The sequence below is a fragment of the Clarias gariepinus genome, chromosome 13 (genome assembly GCF_024256425.1).
Source record: "Clarias gariepinus isolate MV-2021 ecotype Netherlands chromosome 13, CGAR_prim_01v2, whole genome shotgun sequence".
Lineage (NCBI taxonomy): Eukaryota > Metazoa > Chordata > Actinopteri > Siluriformes > Clariidae > Clarias > Clarias gariepinus.
This window is the reverse complement of record NC_071112.1, coordinates 15,148,176-15,169,307: the sequence shown is the minus strand read 5'-3', so window position 1 is coordinate 15,169,307 and position 21,132 is coordinate 15,148,176. Positions and strand designations below refer to the sequence as shown.

At 36.5% G+C, this 21,132-nt stretch overlaps 1 protein-coding gene across 3 annotated transcripts in view; it reads right to left on the bottom strand.

Annotated features, from left to right (window-relative positions):
- Positions 1 to 20,010, bottom strand: part of mipol1 (mirror-image polydactyly 1) — a 59,842-nt gene extending 39,832 nt beyond the window's left edge. For 2 of the 3 annotated variants that reach the window (XM_053510549.1, XM_053510550.1), the window contains exons 1-4: positions 19,900 to 20,010; positions 12,571 to 12,662; positions 1,032 to 1,116; positions 38 to 114 (exon numbers count right to left, since the gene is read on the bottom strand). In XM_053510549.1, the coding sequence (XP_053366524.1) occupies positions 38 to 114; positions 1,032 to 1,116; positions 12,571 to 12,580 (172 nt within the window). In that variant the 5' untranslated portion in view covers positions 12,581 to 12,662; positions 19,900 to 20,010. The remainder of the gene's footprint in view (positions 1 to 37; positions 115 to 1,031; positions 1,117 to 12,570; positions 12,663 to 19,899) is intronic. The other variant, XM_053510551.1, reaches the window with a different exon arrangement.
- Between the last annotated feature and the right edge of the window lie 1,122 nt (positions 20,011 to 21,132).

Here is a 21,132-nt window from a genome sequence, read left to right as displayed (position 1 = left end):
TATTTTTTACAGAAATTGTCTCCTGAAAATGAAATACCTTTAAGCTTTTTCTCCGGAGCTGCGGTCTCCAGTGCAGCTTGAGCGATATCTGGGTGGTTGACCTCACCACAGAACCTGATAAGAAAAGACGATGAGTAAGACGACACAGATAGCATGACATAATATGGAGCATTTACTTTCTAGACATGTTGTACTTGAACAGAGGATGTAGGATATTGATAAAATGGACATCGTTCTCAATGCTTTGATGGACTTGCTCCTGGTTTTCAAAGCCCCGAGCAAAGGTAGTACATGAAGTAAAGATCAGATCTAAGGTGTGAATGAGTAAGCGAGAGAGTTCAAGGCCAGGGTGCGTACAGCCAACAGACCCCATCACGCTTCACTATAGTCAAAATCCGCAACAGAAAAATCCTCAGGTCAGTAAAAGCCATGTGATTTATTATTTTTTTTATAGGTTATGATCTACCATATATAGCACACACAGGGTAATTTTAATAACATAAAATCTCATTAAACTACAATGGTTCAAATTATGTTCATATATGTTGCATGTCTAATTGTTTACTACTATTTTGACTATCGGTGACATGAAATTACTGACTAGCCACAAGTCACCAAGTAACCTCAGAGACACTGTACACATAAAACTGAATTGTAAACAACTAAATATGAAAGAAAAGCAAATGCAAATTCTACAATAATTGCAAAACTCAATATTACACTTTATGATACGCCGTTATTTCCCTTATGTGCAGCACACATACATCCTTACAACAGAAACAATTTGCATTCAGTTTTAAAATGAACAAACCTAACTAGCAGCTGTTTTTTTTTTTGTTTTGTTTTTTTAACTCTGTAACATGACTTTGGATTTAGAAAACATCTCTGCAAAGATGTTATTACAACAGATGATCACTGGCAGCAATGTACACTGATAAACATTCCCACATATTAAAAACCCATCCTTAATTGTCGCATGTGGGAGAAAGCCATTGACAAACAATGTAAAATGAGCAGAGAAGCATCTTTACCCAGGTTGTGGTGTGGTCTCTGAACAATGGCGCTTTATAGGGGACGGCAGCCTTTGTTTCAGTTCCTCATTGACTTTGGGATTAGCTGGAAATATATAGAAGGTATGATTAATTTCTGCGAGGAGGGAAAAAAAAATGCTTTTCATCACATGCACTCAGTCAGGCTCTTTCCATTAGACTTAGAAAGGTTAGTATTAATTATAGCCTGTCAATATGATCTCAGGGGTGCTAGGTGGAAAGCGATCTTTAATAACTCCTGGAGCATAGACAGCACAACAAGACAGGCGGCTTTAATTTGCAGAGTAAAATTGTGCTCCAAGACTTTGCTTTATCCCCTCCACTGTGTACCAGAGCTCTACCTAACAGTTTATGAAGGACTAATGAACGAGAGCAATTAACAAATCGTAATCCCATCATGCAATGGTTTTAATGCTTTTAGCTATCTGGAAAGTAAATAGACGTTTAATACAGCTCAAGCCATATCAGATCCTTGTTAGGAACCGCCAATTAAACTTCAGCTTCTAAGGTATAATTAAATGACGCGGGATAATTTAGTTCCATAAATGCAAGTTAATTCATAAGCAAGCAACAAATAGGCAGGAGGCAATTAGAGGCATGACTGACATTCAGAGATAGAGTCTGTTGCGATGTGCTGCCACATGCAGTGGGACAGGGCTACCCTCTAGTGGTAGAGCCAAAGACAAAAAGCTAATTAGACCTTAAAACAAAGCTGAGCAGTGAACCCTTGCATTAACACAATACACCAATATTCAGTACTGACACATAATCACACGGAATGTCATCTTATTTATGTGACCAGCTGCAGTCAACTGCGACATGAGCTCATCGATTTCCCAAGAAGGACTACATATAGCTACATACCAACAGCAGCACTTCATTTGAACTGGATAGTGTTCCAGAAACTATTTTGACAATGGTATAAAACAAATAGAATTCGATCACTTGTTTAAAGGGGAAAAATACATAGAATGAATAGACAGAGATAGGCGGCAAATGATAGGGAGAGATAAACAGACAAAAAAAAAAGAGAAAAAAAAGAGGGGTGGGCACTTTTGGGAGGTTGGGTGCTAGACAGGGGGGTGACCCCCGGGGCAGATGCCAGTGGAACGTTATCCCTGTGTTGTAAGCCAGCACACACTGCTCTCACACTTTTCAGCTCAGACACAGTCAGGCGTGAACGGACAACTGGCTTTTTGTGCGAGACACCACGGGGCTCCATTAATCTCAGTGATAGACTCTGGGCAGGAGCTGGCTCTGTGCACAGAAGTTTCAGACATAGGGGAGGAGGAGAGTTTTTAGCTAGTAGGTATGGCTGAGCAGTCTCGTAATCCTTTATCACAAACATGAGAAAGTAGCTTTTGAAAAGAGAAAGGAAAAATAAAACCGAGCACACAAACACGACCTTTCGATAGTCTCGTAATTTTCAGCGAGGCACACTGCAAAGACCTTGGAAAAGGGCGCTTTACCAAATAAATTTGGATTGATTCACTGATTGACGCTGTTTCCTCAGAGAATTACCTGGGAGGAACTTAATGAAACTGCTATTCTGCAATAAACCAATACCGGGAAAATAAAAAAGAGCTCCCTTTTATTTAATGAAAGTTTAAACCGAGTCGACTGTAACAGAGGCCCGCTTCCTTTGAAGAGTTTCTGATGGCTTTCCAGATGGTGAATTAGCATCACATCTACATTTCTACATAATATGTAGCTTCCTCATGACAGATTAATGAGCTATTAGCATTAGCGCACACACAGAGCGCTACGGAAAGACGCTTTCATAAGAAAGCGTTTTCAACGTGTTATGAGTACATTAGGTTTGTGATGCAGACTTTCAGTTCCATGAGTTAAACGCTCATGCATTTAAAACTGGCTCTATATTTAACTTTGATATGTCGGTCCATTACACGTAATAGCAATTCAAAATGTTTGCACACCCCTAACATCTTGCTATAATGAATAAATAATTAGCTATAGCAATAATTATCTATAGAAACACATTTTATATGTAGAAAAAAAAAAATCAGGGTAAATGAGTTAATCAAAAAACTATTTAAACTTTTCACATTTGTCCTCTACTGTCTCCCTGTGATATTCATTTTCTTGCCTTGTAGACTTTAAGCTAATTGCCTCTGTGGGCTACTTATTATTCATGTACAATTATTGCAGCGTAATGTCCTTAAATCCTTTTAAATGACCATTCATGAATTGCATTCATTGAAATTGCCTTTGATGTCTGTCAGAGATTAAATTCTTCAAAAAGAAACGTCTAAGCCCAATTACAATCGACCAATACAGGATTTTGCATTCGGTCTAATATAAACTAAATTTCATTAATTTTTTAAGCTATTTTAATACATTTCTACAGCAGAAAAAGTTTTTAGATTCCCCAGTCTGTCATTTGTATTCCAGCTGACTTTATGAATATTAATAACCATGTTATCCTGATTAAATGGGCTTCACACAAAATCCCCATGAATCCACAAGCTCAGGCTTCTCATCTTACCAATTCTGTATGAATTTTGATACGGACATTAATCTGGAGAGAAACCTAAAGCAGGTTTAATTGTACACCGTGCCTGTACTTTACGACCACAACAGAGTCATGATTTGAGAAAAATGAACAGACACTTTGCAGGGTGTGTATAAGGCACTGCATGAACCTGTCTCGTCTTGAATTAAAAGCTGCTACTGTCATGATGTCTCTTATGGCCAAAACACATCAATCAGCCAGCTAGAGTACAAGCATTGCACGTCTGTCTGATTAAAAGATACACTAACTACTTACCATACTGTCTATAACATTAACCTACTAGTTAGCATACTGTACATAAGAGTCAAATTTAACATAACCTGACACCCGCACGAAAAGTTAAATGAATGGACAAAAATAGAAAGATAAAAACATATAATTATCTTTCTTCCTTGTTTATCTGCATGGGTCATTCAACACATGACATATATACCTGAAACGGCATAAACAACCTTTCTAAAATTTAAAGATTTATTAAGATTTACTAAGATTAGAAACATCGTATTAAATATTACTGGTAATTATATCCCAAATCGTAGGTTCAAGTCTTGACAAAAAGTCTTTCAATAATATATACAGGCTACACTTGGTTTAGACAATTTATAGGACAAAAGTAGAATGACCTTTTTGTAATTTTGTGATGGATCTTTTAAACATCTATGCGTTACCTTTTAGACACTTCTCACTTCATTCAACTGTCAAAGCATGAAAAGAAAATGAGGAACACTTGCCAAGTTGTAATCTAAATGATAAATGTTGTTCAAGTCGAGCTGATGATTAACCAGTTCTGAAATATATAAGGATAAAATCTAAGGTAGAAAAATAAAAGAATCGCTACTGAAAAGTCAGTCAAGATGCAAACCTATTTTAAACAAGTTAAAAATATTTAATTTATTCAAGCGAAAGTTGCATTGCAGCAGATATTAGTAATCTTTACACACTTTTCTACATTAGTCTTGATATCAGACTATTTTTTGTCAGTTTTTTTTTTTATTGTTCCAATAATATAAGAAATAACCAAGTCCTTCACAAGTTTATAATAAAGAGCTCTAACTTCATGTCAGCTGTGTGATTGAGTGTATGGCCCTTTGTTTCCTGAATGATCGGAATTTCTAATAGGCAGATTGTGCTCTACGGCTTGCAGAAACGGACTTATAGGCCTAAACTCATTCTGAGAGCAGGCGTGGTGGTAATTGAATTGAGATTGGGAAAAATGAGGAAGCAGTGCTGTCTCAGATCCCCCTGATGGATCCGGCCTCGGTCGCGTCTAACAAGCCGAGATTCGTTGATCCCCAGGTATTAAGAGGGGAGGCGCAATGACCTGCCAAATCTAGAAGGATGAGTGCCTCATTTTCCTGTGTTCCAGCTAATTTGGGTATGGGAAAGCCATGAGCTGCAAGGAGAGGGCAAGAACTTCCAACTCTTGCCTTCACTCTACAGTATGACCGCACAGAGATTGTTTCGTGAAGCCAAGCCACCCTGTAATAGATTCTCTGAAAGCAAGATGTTAGCATTCCATGTTAAACATATTAGTCCAGTAGTATTGCATTTTAAAACAAACGGCAGCAACTCTTTGATGAATAATAAGCTGATATACAAGTGATTTAAATGAATAGAATTTTACTGTGTATGAAAATGAATAGACGTCCAACATTCACAGTTAAATGGCAGATCGCTAATATTCAAGATTGAGTCTTCTATTGTACCTGGACATTTCGTATACAAATTTTCCTACAGTGTACAGATTAATAAAACCAGATTTTACTTAATAATTAAATTGTCTCCTTAAAATTCAAAACAAGAGAAGGTATGCACTATACATTTTTAAACAATGTTCAAAATTGGTTTTAAACTAATTATTACATATTTTAATAAGTAAAAAAAAAAACTTTAGTATTCTGGAAAACAAAAACTAAGGGTGGTGAAAATTGAAGCATCAAACCGATTATAGAATGACAATTATTTTTCTTGTTTTAAGCACCATACTATTTACTGCTGAGCATTTTAGTACTGAATAATGTACAAGTAATTTAGCTAATGTTTGTAGCTTGAAACACAAGGCTGATTCAGGCAGATCACTTTGACAAATACTGTTTCTATATATTTCTTTTATGTCAATAGTGAATATTTTTAGAGACTCTGTACTTTGCTGAAGGTAACCTCAAAATTGGCTCGGTAAATACTGGCTAAGCTGAGATTTGCATTGGCTAACATTTGGGAGGAAGAGGGAGAAGTTATTTGAAGATGAGCTTAATGCACTGAGTAAAAGGAGAAAACAGGGGGAGAAAGGTTTCGCTCATATTTCAAGGGAATATACTGTAACGTTATTGAAGCAGAAGCGGGGCGATGAAGATCTTTATACTGATCAGGTGTCTTATTCATAAATGCTTCTCTTACCGCAGAGATTTGAATATGGAAAAAGTATTTTATTAAAACTTAGATTTTAATAGTTTGAACACTTTTTAAACTATTATTTAAAATCTCAATTACACCACTTAATAAAGATAATACAGTACATTGTGGGAAATAAGATTTCCAAAAATGTGAGCCGTTTATTACATTTTTAACATTAAAGCATATTTAATAGCAGGATTTCCTTCATGTGCTTAATTACTAAAATGTATTACTTGATAAGTAACCTGACTCCAACTGGCCTTGTTCAGTCATGATCACTTTGTGACTTTCCCTCAAAGCTTTGATTTATATGTTGATCACTGCACCACCCAAAAAAAAATCCTTTTTATGTTATAAAAAAACATTCCAAGACCAAAGCATGAGGTTAAAAGCATTTTAACCTGAGTTTATAAAACTACGCAAAACAAAGACACATTGTGGTAAGTAAGGTTGTGAAACTAGCGCAAAGTGGCGACACAAGCCATGAAGCTGCTATTAGTCATCTCAGAGACGCCAAGCTGGAGAGGTGGGGCTTGGGGACGGAGTCAACTCGAGGTCAGCTGTCTTATGAGAGACGCTTGGATCAGGAGTTTCACCCTCTCACCTTCTTGCTGTTTCTACTCTCCTTATGCAACAGTTTCGGTGAGTCTGTTACACAGGCGTAAAATAGCTTTCAAATAACACTCAAACGCTCAGAACACCTGACCAAGATGGAAACAAGAGTTAATGCACCCTTTAGTCAGATCAAAATCTTACACATAAACCAACTGTAAATATAAAATGTAAGCTCAGTTCTTCAGGGAAAAAAAACAAAAAAAAAGGAAAGGAAAAAAAAGGTAAAACAGTCAAATGGTTACAACTCCAGTTTTATTGCTGTGCATGCCACTTCGCCTTGAGCCCAACACTAAAACACACACATAGCTAGTGGTGTGAGAATCCTCGGCAAACACATCTACCTTTGTTCTGAAAATCCTTTCTCCAACACGCACCGCAAAGTTGAACTTTCGTGATGTGCCGAAGTGCCGAATCCAAACAGAGCTTTTCTCTCTCTCTCTCTCCCTCATTTTTTTTCTTCCACAAGGATGAATGATGCTTGTGCTTTGACCTGTCCTTCAGGCAACCTAAACCTTAAAAAGCAGGGCACTGAAGTGCCACAGCTCAAGAGTCAACACTCTAGAAAATTCCAGCAATCTCTTTCTAAACATAGAGAAAAAAAACACAGAAATAATGAGCTTCATCACAAAAAGAGCAGTATTCTATTAGACTTTCTCTACAGCTGGTGGTATTGTGGGAGGTTAGGGCATGTAGGTGGTATGTGTGTTTATAACAGAAGTACATCTTTGCAAATATTTAGTGAGAAGCTGATACACAATTGAATGGATATATAAGGGTATACTCTTTTAAGAAACAAGTTTATCTAAATAATTTCTACAGGCACACATGCAGGTATGTTTTTCTTCAAGAGCAAGCTCAACTAAAACTCTTACAAAAAGACCACTGCAGGACTTACATTTTGACAATTTAACATTTTTATAATAAACATAATATTTATAGAAATATATGGCTGCAGTGACCTGATTGTAACTGGATGGATTCTGTATATAATAATTATTATATATAAATATCTTCCAATCTGATTCCAGGCCACATTTTTAATGTATGCAGCAAATGCATGAGATGTTGACTGAGGAATTCATGCAGCTTAGTTAGAATTATTACTTCTCACCATTAGCTAAAAGAACATAAATAGGATGAATTCAAAACACTGCCTTTTTAATTATTCAAATAAAACATTAAAAATAAAAAAGGTAAATAATCTGAATCCATATTCCTCAATAATCAATAGCTCATATTTCAATGTTTTTAATATATTTGCTCTTTGCAGTTGAACAAGTCACGGCTAAAAATGTCCCTAAAACCTGAAAAAGACACCATGGCATGAGAGTGTGTTTGAGAGGTGGAATGTGTTGAAGGATTGAGGGGAGGCCAGGGCAACAGGACCAGGCACTCAGTCCTCATTACCACTTGATGTTTGAACACAGGCCACAGGAGAGACCGTTTGAATTGCTCCCTGTTCAAACAGTTCCCAAGCATCTGTGGTTCACACCAAAGCTGGGCCTGTTTGTTTTCCTCTCTGCTTCATGGACCATCACTAGGTCTCCTGGAATCTCGGAACTGGGTGGCAGCCTAGTTTGCATCGTGTGGGCGTCGGTTCAACCAAACGTAGAACGGAAATGTGAGTTGGGACAGAAATGCATCTGTTAAACGTTGCAGCAAAATAACTGCGTTTCTTAAAAAGGAAATTGTTAATTCCTTCAAATATTAACCTTGTTAACAGGAAACCAAGTACATCTATAGTACCTGGAACTTATTCTTATTTCATAAAAAGGTTTTTAATGTGAACTATATTTTTGCCAGGTGGGGCGATTTAAAAAAGAATAATAATTAAAAAAAAGGACTGATTTAGTCACAAATACACAGTCTGACAGACAGTTTGTGTGAAGAGTCTTTGGTGGCAGATCATAGTAAGCAGCCTTGCCCACCCTGGGTCTATTCCTTAAACCAACACACAGAGACAAAAGGAGACAGAGCCTATGGAATCCCTCGATCTGTGTGCATGCAATTCTGCCTCGCTGGACCACCCACTTAGGCAGAGGGTGAGCCTATTAGGCCACACGGCACTCAATTCCAGGGATTTTGAACTTCAATAGGACCCACATGGAAGCTGCGAAACTGGCCACAAACGCACCTCCTGCCCTCCTAGGATGTGAAGCACGATGCGCAATCAGGGTGGGCGGCTGGCTGGGGAAAAAAGACAGAATACCGCACTATGGTTGTGACGCACCACCACAAGCTGCCGTTGTCGGAACACAAGCAATACAACTAAACAGTATATTTCCTGCCTGGGAGGCTGGTGCACAGGGAACGGGACCAAAGGTTATGTCAAAGGTCGATCCACCTGCTAAGAACAAAGCATGTTGAGACTGTAGCTTTTATCTTCACCCTCCTTGTGAGGAACAGCAATTCAAACCTTGTTTGTTATTATGGACATGTGTGCGCGTGTGCGCGCACTGAATTTGGACTGCAAAGAACAATTTAACCGAGCAAGAAAACAACCTGTAGCCAGACCACAGATCAGTTGTAATAACACAACCCTGCCCAGGGTGGTAAGCTTATCCCAAACAACAGTGGACAAATAAACACAGCAGGGATACAGAATGTAAAATAACACGTTCAAACACCATTTCTCATGCAGAAAACTTAATTCTGGATTAAAGTTGCAAATATAAAAGAATTATCTCGGAGCTGTACGAGATTTATGAAAATGCTTTTATGCAAAACTGATTACTTGCCATATTAAGCAACAAAATGTTACCAATTTAGTTAATAAATGGAGTTTAAAAACTTTTTTACTTTTCATTGAAAATATTCAACACAGTGATGTCCTGGGCATCCATTATTACACAAAAGTATATTTTTTTTTAGCAGGAAAAAAAAATTAAAATAAAATGTTTATCACGCACACGCACACTCTATCAGTCAAAAGTTTGGACATGCATTCTAATACCATGGTCTTTCCTGATTTATATTTCTCTCTACCTCGTAAAATAATGCTGAAGACAAATTGTTTCTTGTTTTGTTTTTTTCCAGCAAACAAATAGAAATCAAACTTTATGATTTAAGATAATAAACTACAAATTGATCAGCTCTAATTTTTCTACTCATTCTTTTCCAACTACAGAAATCTAGTGGCTCTGACTCAGAAATAAGTAAGTAAAATGTACCCAAATTCATGTCGGCATTGGTATTAAAGGAAAATTCTGGTCTTGTGACACATAACACTATATCGAACATGACAAAAGCCTAACAGATATCACACTTTTCGACATCTTTCATCAGCTTGAATGTTTCTGTACCAGCAGTTGTTAAACTGGCTCTTCACCCAACATAGTTTTCTAAATTTAAAGCATTTTTATTTTTTTTGGATGTTTGCCAGAATTCGGTCACAGAGGCATCCAACAGTGTTTTGCCAGCCCACTACAAATTAACCTCATGATACACTATTGTCAGTGTAATAAGTAACCAACATGACATTTTTTGTAATTGTGTCCAGCTTCCCTCCTTATCTATGTTGCTATATTTCTTCATAATAATTTCAGAAACTTATTTTATCCCAAAAACTAAAAATATCTTAAATATAGTCAATGTTATCTATTTAAAAAAAAAAAAAAAAACACTCCCAAACCTACCTAATGTTAAAACCTATTCTTAGGCATTTTCTTCTATTCAGCCTTGAAATAGTCTTGCTTTACAGGCAATTTTGCTAATTTTAATCAATTTCTAGAAAGACGCAACACTTTACAGCCAGTATATCAAGTAAATGTACAAAAAAACCTGTAAAAAATGTTTACATATAGGTTTAAAAATATGTTAATCTTATAATAGAAAAGATTTGATAAATATGACTTCAAGGTATTTCCACTTGTTTAGATAAAATTTGTTGCAGTAAATATAAAAGGTCTGAGTGTTTTGTATGCACTTTGTTATCAAAACCTCAGCAAAACTAAATATGGTGACAGACATTATCTATAGTGAAAATAGTTTGTCCAAAAAGCTACAAGGCAATAATTTTTATTTTGTATATTAATTTATTGTCCATAACATCCAATCATAGATTTTAACTCTTTTTTTTTTTTCCTGGGGAATAATTTTATGCTCAAGGATTTGACACAAGCTGAAAATATTTCTTATTTTATGAAGAATTAATTACATACTGACAATGTCAAAGTCTAGTCGCTCACAAAATGCTGCCTGCATAGCCCTAATTGAAAACGTTAAAGCCCATACACTTTGCTTTATGTATAAAAATAAATAAATAAGTAAATAAATTTACAACAGATAAGAGTAGCTCAGCTGAAATGGTTTCATGTTTCAAAAGCTGAGAAACCCTTAACAAAGAAATGAACTAAGCTTTTCTAAAGTATGGCATAAAAATTCCTGTGTATGCATGTGTATAATGAAATTTGCATGCAAACTGTAATTAAAATGTTAACAGTTCAGATGCGGTGCACTTAATTAATCCCCAACCCCCCACTAGCACACTTGTAGAAGTGGGCAGGCAGCCGTGTCTGCAGGTGCTTACTTGCACGCGCAACTTTTCATCTGAAGCCTCAGGTGTCAGGATATGTGCTAAGTAAGATCCTGTTTCAGGTGCTGGCCTCCACCCATCTCTAGGATGCACCACTTTAGGTCACATTGCACCAGGATGTCACAGGCTATCGGTAAAACGGCAAGCGAAGCATTACATCAAAAGCAAACACATACAACACCGCAGGACACGGGCTGAAGGTCACAGAGCAAACATCAGGCTTCACAAGACACACTCAAGACTGCCAACGCATACAAGACACTCATGTGAGCACTATCTCTTTATCTAGATGTAGTTTTAGTCTTAATTAAAATGGAGCCAACAACCTAACACCTGCCACCTGGTTTTCAGTAAGACACGATCGCCCCCCCTTCCTTTTTTTTTTTTTTAATAAAGTAGTGACTTTTTTAGCCGGGATATTATTGATGATATTTAAATTTTGCAAAAAAAAATGAGAAAGATGCTCCAGATGGTATCCCAAAACACTGGCCATGTAGCAGCAATGCAGCTCGGACAGTGCATGCTAGTTAGATCATTATTAGAATATAATACATTATTATATTGTTTCTCGTTTATATTTATCCTCCTTCTTCGTCAATAAGCTAATAATGTCATATCTTATTTGTTATTACTACTACAAATCAAAACTTATGCACAGAAATATAGTGTGACTTAAGGGTATACTAATTTTTTAAATACCCTGTACTTTACATCCACCAACTCCAACTAGGCTCACTATTCAGTCAGTACATTTGAGGGGCAAAACCCAGTCAGAGAAACGTCATTTGAAATGGTAATGCTGCCCTCTTGTGGCAATATCAAAGCCTGCATTCAGTTGAAAGGCAGGTTCCAATATGTTGTTGGATTTATGACACTCTTTCAAAGCGCTTAGCCTGACTATACAGTGTACAGACTATTAGTGACTACCAGTCATTAGCCAGTCTACTACCACCCATTATCATTTACAGCATGTATTGATAATAATGTCCTGACTGCAATTTCACTCTGTTCATTCAAACTGTATGCCAGTACATCGTTAGTGTCTTTGCAGTCAGGCCATACTACAGTATTTAGTAAGTATTTAGTTGTGCATTATGTGGTTTGGGACTGCTATTTTTCAACGTGCATTAGATTGGCACCGACAACCATGAGGAAATTAATCTACTTTATGTGATGGAGGAGGAGAAGAAGAAGAATCTATATTTTTCACACATATTCACACCAAAAGTGAAAGTCTTTTCCTCATATACAATGCAGGGTCACCCATGATATGGTGCCCCTGGAGGGGAGCAAGAGAGTTAAGGGGTCTTGCTTAAGGGCCCCAACAGTGGCAACTTGCAATGCTGGGACTTGAACCTCCAACCTTGTGATCAATAATCCAGATTCACCACTGTCCCACGCAGCACGACAATACAACAGACAACTCATAGAATTTTAAAATATACCTTTGTACATATCAACAAGTGAATCTTTTAGCTCTTGTTTGAGCTTCCATGACGTCTGATGGTTTTCCTCCTCGCCCTCTGAGCAGCTCTCCCTGAATCAATGAAAACACAACATTAGAATCTTGATCATACTATTTTAAAAACTATTCAGAGTTTAAATTTGCTTGGAAACTTTTTTAATCTAGTATTGTATCATGTAGATGCATACAGGATACATACATACAGGCTTCAATGTCTCAAAGGGCTGGATATTAGACTATCTTCAATTTATTCAACTATACTCCGTCAACTCCAGAATTAAAAAGTTCATAAAACTCCCTTCATAAAAAGGTATAAATGCTTTCACTCTGTAGCATGTTATATTTTGAACAAATAAATATGGCTCAAGCTTTTAGCAAACAAACAAACATTTGGAACAATGTGTTTTGGAACATTTTTGTTTTAAGTAACAAATGATCAGAATAACTCAGATTTCAAAAGAAATGTGCCCCTTCCCCAAATTTGGTAGAGCCTTTGCTTGTGAGAATGACCTCCATCAGCCTGTGGTATTTAACCCAAATTTTACATTTACTGCATTTGGCAGACGCCTTTACCAAAAGTGACATTTTTTATCTTTATTTATTATTACTACTTATTATTTATCGAGACATATAGTCAGCCCATGCTATTCAAGGCACTATTAGTCAGAGAACCTTAAAGTGAACATTACAGAGCTCTCAGTATCTCATGCATACACTCACTCATTGTCTACCGCTTTATCCTGTATAAAAGGGTCCAGGGGAAGACAGGGTGCCATTGCATCACAGGGCATACATACATGCACACACACAGACTCTCATTCACACACAATGGGCTATTTGGGAATGCAAATTAGCCTAATTTGCATGTTTTTGGACTGTGGGAGGAAACCGAAGCATCCGGAGGAATCCCCCTGGGCACGTGGAGAACCTGCAAACAGACGCTGGAACCTGAAGGTAAAAAGCGACAGTGCTAACCATCGCCCTAGAGCATACAAATTCACCACAATGTGAAAATGCATTAAGTGATTAACGTGCCCTCAATATGTATTGTTTTTCTTTCCGTGACCACTCCATGGCTCGGCAGTGTGAGATTAGCTTGAAAGTTTCTTTTAACTTTTTGGTCTGTGAAGGAGTGATGGAAAGTTTGAATCATTTTAGTGACTCGGTTCTTTGAATCTCGTTCATCAAAATTAATGAATCTTTTTTTTAATCATTTAATTAATTTTGTTCTTTTGATCAGAAATAAAATAAAATGACGTATTTTCAATAAAAAGACTCCCAATAGATCTACATACAGTAATGAAAATATTACAATGCAGCTAAGGACATATTATAATAAACAGAATGAGTAGCTCACCTCTCACATCTTCCAGTCTGAGTCGTTCGTTCTTTTAAATCTATTGCACCGCATAGCGTCTATAGGAGTCACGTGACAAAAGAACGAACGACTTGGGACTTGAAGATTCGTTAAGAACCGTTCAATTCTGTTTCCTGTGTACTGCGTTGCATAGCATCTATGAGAGTCACGTGACAAAAGAACAAAGGACTTGGACTAGAAGAGTCATTAAGAAAGAATTGCTCAATTCTGTTTCCTGTATATAACCTACGAAGACATTGCATTGATTTGCGCATGCGCGCCCAGTAGAAAATAGACAAATCACTCTCCAAAACTACTCGTTCTTCTGAGTCACGTTAAAGATTCGTTTAAAAAGTCATTCATTAACGACCCATTACTACTGTGAAGACTATTGGACATGAAGTTTAACCCTGCAGTTTCCTTGTGTTGAGAATAATATGCTAAAAATATTTTACATATTAAATTCTCTTTAGAAACTTTTTCCTTTTTAAACAAAATAATAATGCTTTGTGCAAATACTGTGGCATATTCCAAAAGGGCAACACCAAGCACACACCAGGCTTACACGCAGAACAGAGGGAGCATGGCCCCACAGCGAGATTAAACACTGACACAGATTTATGGAAGAACCTTGCTACAGTATATAATTACCAGGTACAGTGGATGTGTTTATGTGTTGGTAAATTACTATCTGTGCTGGACACTGCCCCTACAGGACTGGAGTTGAAGAGCCTTGGATATATGGATATTGTTTGTTGTTCTGTTACATGACAAGTTTCTTACATGAAGATGTTCCAGGGTTTTTCTGTTAAAATGTTCAGGTATTGAATGGATTATTTGACTGACCTTAACAGTGAAAGCAAACCAGTCCCAAAGCATCAAAGACACGTCATTCTTTGTATGCAGAATTATTATATCCTCCTGATGCACACAAACTGTAGGACGTTTTAGGGTTAAATTAACCTTTTTAGCAAAATTCAATTTTTATTTATACAGTGGTACCACAGCATACGAACAAAATATGAAATTTTATGGAAAGAAATTTCATGAAAAGTTATGAAATTTGCCAAAAGAACTAAAATTTCATCAGCAATCAAAGCATTTTTGGCAAACGAACCGAGCCGAACTTAACGCCAAATAAGTTGCATGTACGTCCAGAACCATTCAAAACGTGTTTGCAATAATCAAAGAACCAAAAAATCAAAGCAAGCTTACATATTTTGTTGTAGATTTATTTATTTTTTTGTATTTTTTGCAAGATTTAAAACCATGGATCATGGACCATGAATGTTAGCAAGGTCGATAGCAAGAAAAAAACTTTGTGTCCTTTTAAGGAAGCCGGTGCCTAGAAGAATCATAAATTAAGGTTAAGTGAGGTGTCGATTATAAGATGTCTACTTATTTCATATTTTAATTAATTTACATGATTACATAATTTTTATAAGCAAAAATATTATTATGAGTTTTGGATTATTATTATATATGAGTGTTGGAAATTTTTTTATTTTTGTGTAATTTATATAACAAGGTGCCACTGTATTTAAAATTAGGATGTGCGTGTATAAACAAAAAAACTTGATTTTTTTTGTGTCATGTTTTCATGTTGGTACTGACCAGGACTTAAAGGCATATCCTCTTTGACATATCCTTAATAAAACTGGTAGAATATGGGACCTTTAAAACAATGTTCACAGTGTTGTTGAGTGTTAAATCTTATGGTAATATCTGATCTCATAACAAACATTTTAGTTTCCAGTATATGACTCAAAGGCTCTAAAAAAAATTTTACATTGTATGTGTGGAATGTATCCACTTCTTGAACTTGACATTTTTTAAAGTAAAACTTTAATGACTAAGTGATAATTGACATGTTTTCTTTTTCACACAGAATTCTTCTAATATCGGTTGTTACGATTTGTAGAGGGTAAGGACAGCAGGTTAATGAGGACAGTATAATTTATTGAAACAGCACACACAGCAGTTTTACTGTAGTTTTTACTGATAAATGAAAGTCAAAAGAAAATGTTACTATGCCCTTGCAAATGAAACTACATGAAAAAGTAAATTGAGTTATTCCTTCTGAAATTTTAAAGCTCATCTAAGACGCATATGAATTTGAGGTAATTCTCGTTGGTATCTTTTAAAGGAATCGTGCATTTAGTACAAATTTAACTCCTCTTTTTCCAAGGTTAAACATATGGCTATACAGCTCGTTCCTGGTTAGCCATATTTCTAGTTCTGTTCTTAGCATGCACAGTTATCTGGATTATACAAATGGACATTTCCAGTATACAAAAGTTGCCTGGGTGTGCAAAGAGAACATGCAACTTAGCGTGTTTCATGGAATTTTTAACAATTAAAAATTTAAAAAAAAATGATTTTTTTAAAGAAAATTAAAAGATTTCCATTATTCAGAATTGAAAAATTATAATTCCCTCAGAATGGAAATAACTAATCATCGACTATAATCAATATCCACAACTCGCTTCAATGTGTGTTTAGAGTTATTATTCAAGTTTCAACCATAAGGTTGATGATTTGAGGTTATGCTTAAACATTAAGATAATCCTCCTCCTTTGTTTTTTATATCCACACTGTTCAATGTCACTGACAGCAAAACAACCACAAAGCATGATGCTATCAATACCATGCTTAACAGCCGCTACAGTGCTCTCCGCTTTGGCCACATTTACTTCGATGTAAAGCTTGCTTAAATCTAGTTAGTGGCACTGGTGTTCTAGCAGCTTCCAGTTCTTGGCATGACTGTGCCTTGGAGGTTCCCGAGTTGATCCTGACCATTCAAACCAAGGTACTCTCAGCTGAGGATGACAGTTTCTGTTTTCTTCCTAACCTTGGCAAAGTGACTATACCTAAGTTTTTGGCAACTGCAGTTGTTTAGAAATGGCTCTAAGGGCATTCCTAAAATCTACCATTCTTTTCTCAGATCAGGACCAGTATTTACTAAGCAACTCAGAATCACTTGTAAGAATTCGCTCATTAGGACTGAAAATATTTCTACCACAGAGTAGGACATAAAAGTTATTTCACACAAGGAAAGTGTGTGACATCACTTTTTACGACACTGAGAGCTGCTGCACCTTCTAGTGGGTGTTGTAGTATAAAAGAAAAGCAAAATGGTAAATCAGCAGCAGTGGTGCAAGAGCTTTATGGACACAGACAAAACTTATAGATGTTTGACGCGTCTGCATGACATTACCTTAATCAGACTGCTCCAATCACAAATGATTAAAGCCCCTATAATAGAGCAGTGTAGGACTGTCATAATCTGATCAAGATGATTTCAAAAATAAAAGCAAAACTGGAAAGAGGATGAGAGCATTTTGTTTGTGGCTGTAAAACATAAGTAAAATTCTATTCTAAAGATAAAAAGTGTGTGGAGTGCAATTTGTGAAAGCATAAAAACCATACACCATCTTAATGAAGTAATGAAGTGGTGCTTATAATGGAGAATCTAAAACAGTTGTGTACACTCAAATAATTTAACATAAGCACATAAAATGTACATGTAAATATGATTATTTTAATGTGCGAATGGAGCTTGTCTTTCGTTGATTTCACACTGCATGGTGGGGAAATGTTTAAACCTGCACATGCTCTGCGGTGCTGTAGAGTTTAATTTATTATTTCCGACTATTTGTTTTTTAATTGGACAGACGAATCTCTGTATATTTGCTTTATGATTGGACAGAGAAGCTACCAGCTATAGTCAATCCTGAACCCCTAACAGAAAGCTGAGATGCCATTGGTTTTAGCAAATTAAGACTTTTTTAGATTTTATATATAAATTGACACACACATTTTGACACGATCACGCTCCGACACGACAACGTTCCCGACACGACCACTTCTTGGACAAATAACTCTTACATTTTGTTACCTAGAGGTGTGTTTGGGGTCACTGTACTATTGGTAAACAAATGATGGTCACCATGCTGGTTAAGTGTGCCCTCAATTATAACCAAGTCGCCAACAGTGTCCAGCGTAAAGCAGCCCCACACCATCACACCTTCTCCTCCACCATGCTCCTTGGTGGGAACCACATATTTAAGAACCATCTGTTAACCTCTTTATGTCTAAGAAACACATGGCAGTAAGAATGCAAAATCTTACATTTGGACTCATTAGACTAAAGGACAATTTTCCACTGACCTAATGTCCATTTCTATGTTTCTTGGCACAAGCAAGTCTGTTCTGTTTGTTGTTCTTCCGAAGTAATGATTTCTTGGCCGCAATTTGACAATGAAGGCCTGACTTATGCTGTCTCCTCTCAACAGTGGAAGTTTAAATATGTCTGCTGCTTGAACTCTGAGAAGCATTTATGTCATTATCGTGGTATTCCTCTCCTGGGAAGCCCCCAATGTGAGCAAGATTCATCATAGCGTTTGATGGTTTTATGCAAATATATGGCTTTCTACAGGAATAGTAATACTATTAATGGGGTCATTGACAATGATCTAAGCACATTTAAAAGGCAAAAAATGTAAGAAATTAACACTTGACAAGGCAGACCTTTTTAATAAAAAAAAAACATTACATGTGACTAAGTCAAGAATCTGATGAAAGAGTGCCATGATGTGCCAAACCTATAAAAAAGTCAAGATGCACCAGGCAATCAGCCAGTGAATTGGGACTGGCTGGATTGGCTACTGAACAGGTACTGTATTGGCTGTTTTTAGCTTGATCAGCCATTTATTTTTTAAGTGAAAAAACTCATGTTATAAGGAATAGGCTACAACTACTCAATGTTCAATTCAGTTGTGAAGCTGTTGAATAAAGCTAAGGTATAACATTTTTTTCTAAGGTTCAAGCTTTTAAATTGTAACAAAATTAGAAAAAAAAATGTAACATTGATTTATAAAATCATAATACTTATACATACAGGTCATGTACACATGTTTTATGTAATTATTTGTCCACCTAGGAACCTCTGTAGTCCAACTAGGGTCTGTGGAGGTCAATAGTGATTACCACTCTATTTAATCCTATTTCACGACTGTGGTAGGAGCCCCGGTCAACATTTGAACATGTATTCATACACTACAGGCAATTTGGGAACCAAAGGTAGCCTAATCCACATGTCTTTGGATGGTGAAAGGAAACCGTACTACTTGAAGGAAACCCACCAAGCAAACAGACCCTGAGGCAAAACCGGGATCGAGGAGGTGCAAGGTATATATATATATATATATATATATATATAAATATATATATATATATATATATATCTGTCACATACATATGCACACACTGTATGTGTGTGTGTGTGTATATACACACACACATACATACTGTGTGTATATGTATGTGACAGAATACAATATATAAAACAAGCTCTTACACACACTCTCTCTCTCATACACACACACACTCTCTCTCTCATACACACACACACTCACCTTCTCGCACACAGCTCATTCTCCAAGCTTGAAATTTTATGCTTTGCTCTCTGGATTGCTGTTTTAACCTCGTGTGCCATGCTGTGACAATTCATACAGTATGTTAGACCTGCCACCACGTCGCTAGTGTTACTGGACCATCAGACGTGTTCTATGCGGCGTCTCCGCTTACACTTGCAATGCAATGAAACTTGATACAAGACAACAAACTCCTCGGATGAGGCGCTGACACACATACACACACACGCACCTTGAAATTTTAAAAGTTAGTCGAATTAGTTAGTCTTCGTCTAAATATTGCAAGAAAAGCAAAAAAATGTTGTATGTAAACTCATTAGCATGCTAGCTCACAATGCTGTTTATTTCGAGCTTACTGACCCTTTTTACTGGTTTTCCTAAGTGAAAGAGTGGAAGCTAATCAGACTAGCGCACTTTTACATTTCAAAACACGGTATTCCAGGTCATTAAATGAACGGTAAAGTTGACATAGCACTAGCTGTCACGTATATACTAAATGAACATGGCATAGACTTACCGCAGAACCCAAGAGGAAAGATGAAGACTTTCTTTGTCTGTGCTACTTTACAAGAAGTTACTGAAGTTGTATTTTCTCTAGCTACAGTCGGCACAGAGCCGCTGCATTTTACAGCCCAGGAGAAACAGTGAAGGAAGTTAGAAAAGAAAACTTTTACGCATTTTGTCCACCAGAGGCCAGACACAGACAGCTGAAATTACTTAAGACCAGCAAATACTGTACTTATCATCTCTTCAAGAGTATGTACTCATTTGACAAGTAAAACAGGAGGAAATAGTCTCCATACTTTAAAAAAACAACATCAAAACACTGAAAGCACAGCCTTCTGATTACTGACTTTGCATCTTAAAGATCTATTTGATTTATAAAGAATCACAGTAAATGTGTTATCGGTTTAATTACTGAGTGTTGAATTATTAAATTGTTTACTTACAAAAAGTTTTTTTTTATAACAGGACAATTTCACCCTACGTAGAGAGCCCCACTGGTGACTCTGGAGGACAAAACCCACGACTTACTAAGGCGTGGGAACAAAATAGTATAATGCATGGCAACGAGATAGCATGTTGTGGAAACGAGATACCATGTTGTGGCCACAATTTAATAACGCATGGAGATGAGACAGTATAATGTTTGACCATGAAAATATTGTGGCCTCAACTTAATAATGCATGAAGACAAGATAGTATAATGCATGACCATAAGATACTATGTTGTGGCCTCAACTTAATAATGTGTGGAGACGAGATAGCTTAAAGCATGGTCACAAGTTACTGTGTTGTGGCCACAATTTTATAACGTGCGGAGATAAAATAGTTGAATGTGTTGGCTGCTAGAATGTTGTGACCACAACTTATTAACATGTGGAGACAAGATAGTATGTTGTGGCCACATAATACTATGTCATTGCCTCAACTTAACAATGTGTGGAGAAGAGAAAGTTAAATGGGTGGTCATGAGATACTATTGTGAATAATGTATGTAGAAAATATTACCACATGTTCTTATGTCATGGCCACAACATTGTATCTTGTGGCATACTTTATACTACAGTATTTTGTTTACACCTTAGTAAGTTGTGGTCGCAGGATATTTGTTCCCCCAATGTCATCAGAGGTACTCTGTATCACCCAAATAAGTAAAAGAACAAATAAATTTTAATATGCAACCTTTATGTACATTTCTGAAAGTCATATTTAGTCACGTGATTATTGATTGTTATAATATTTAAGG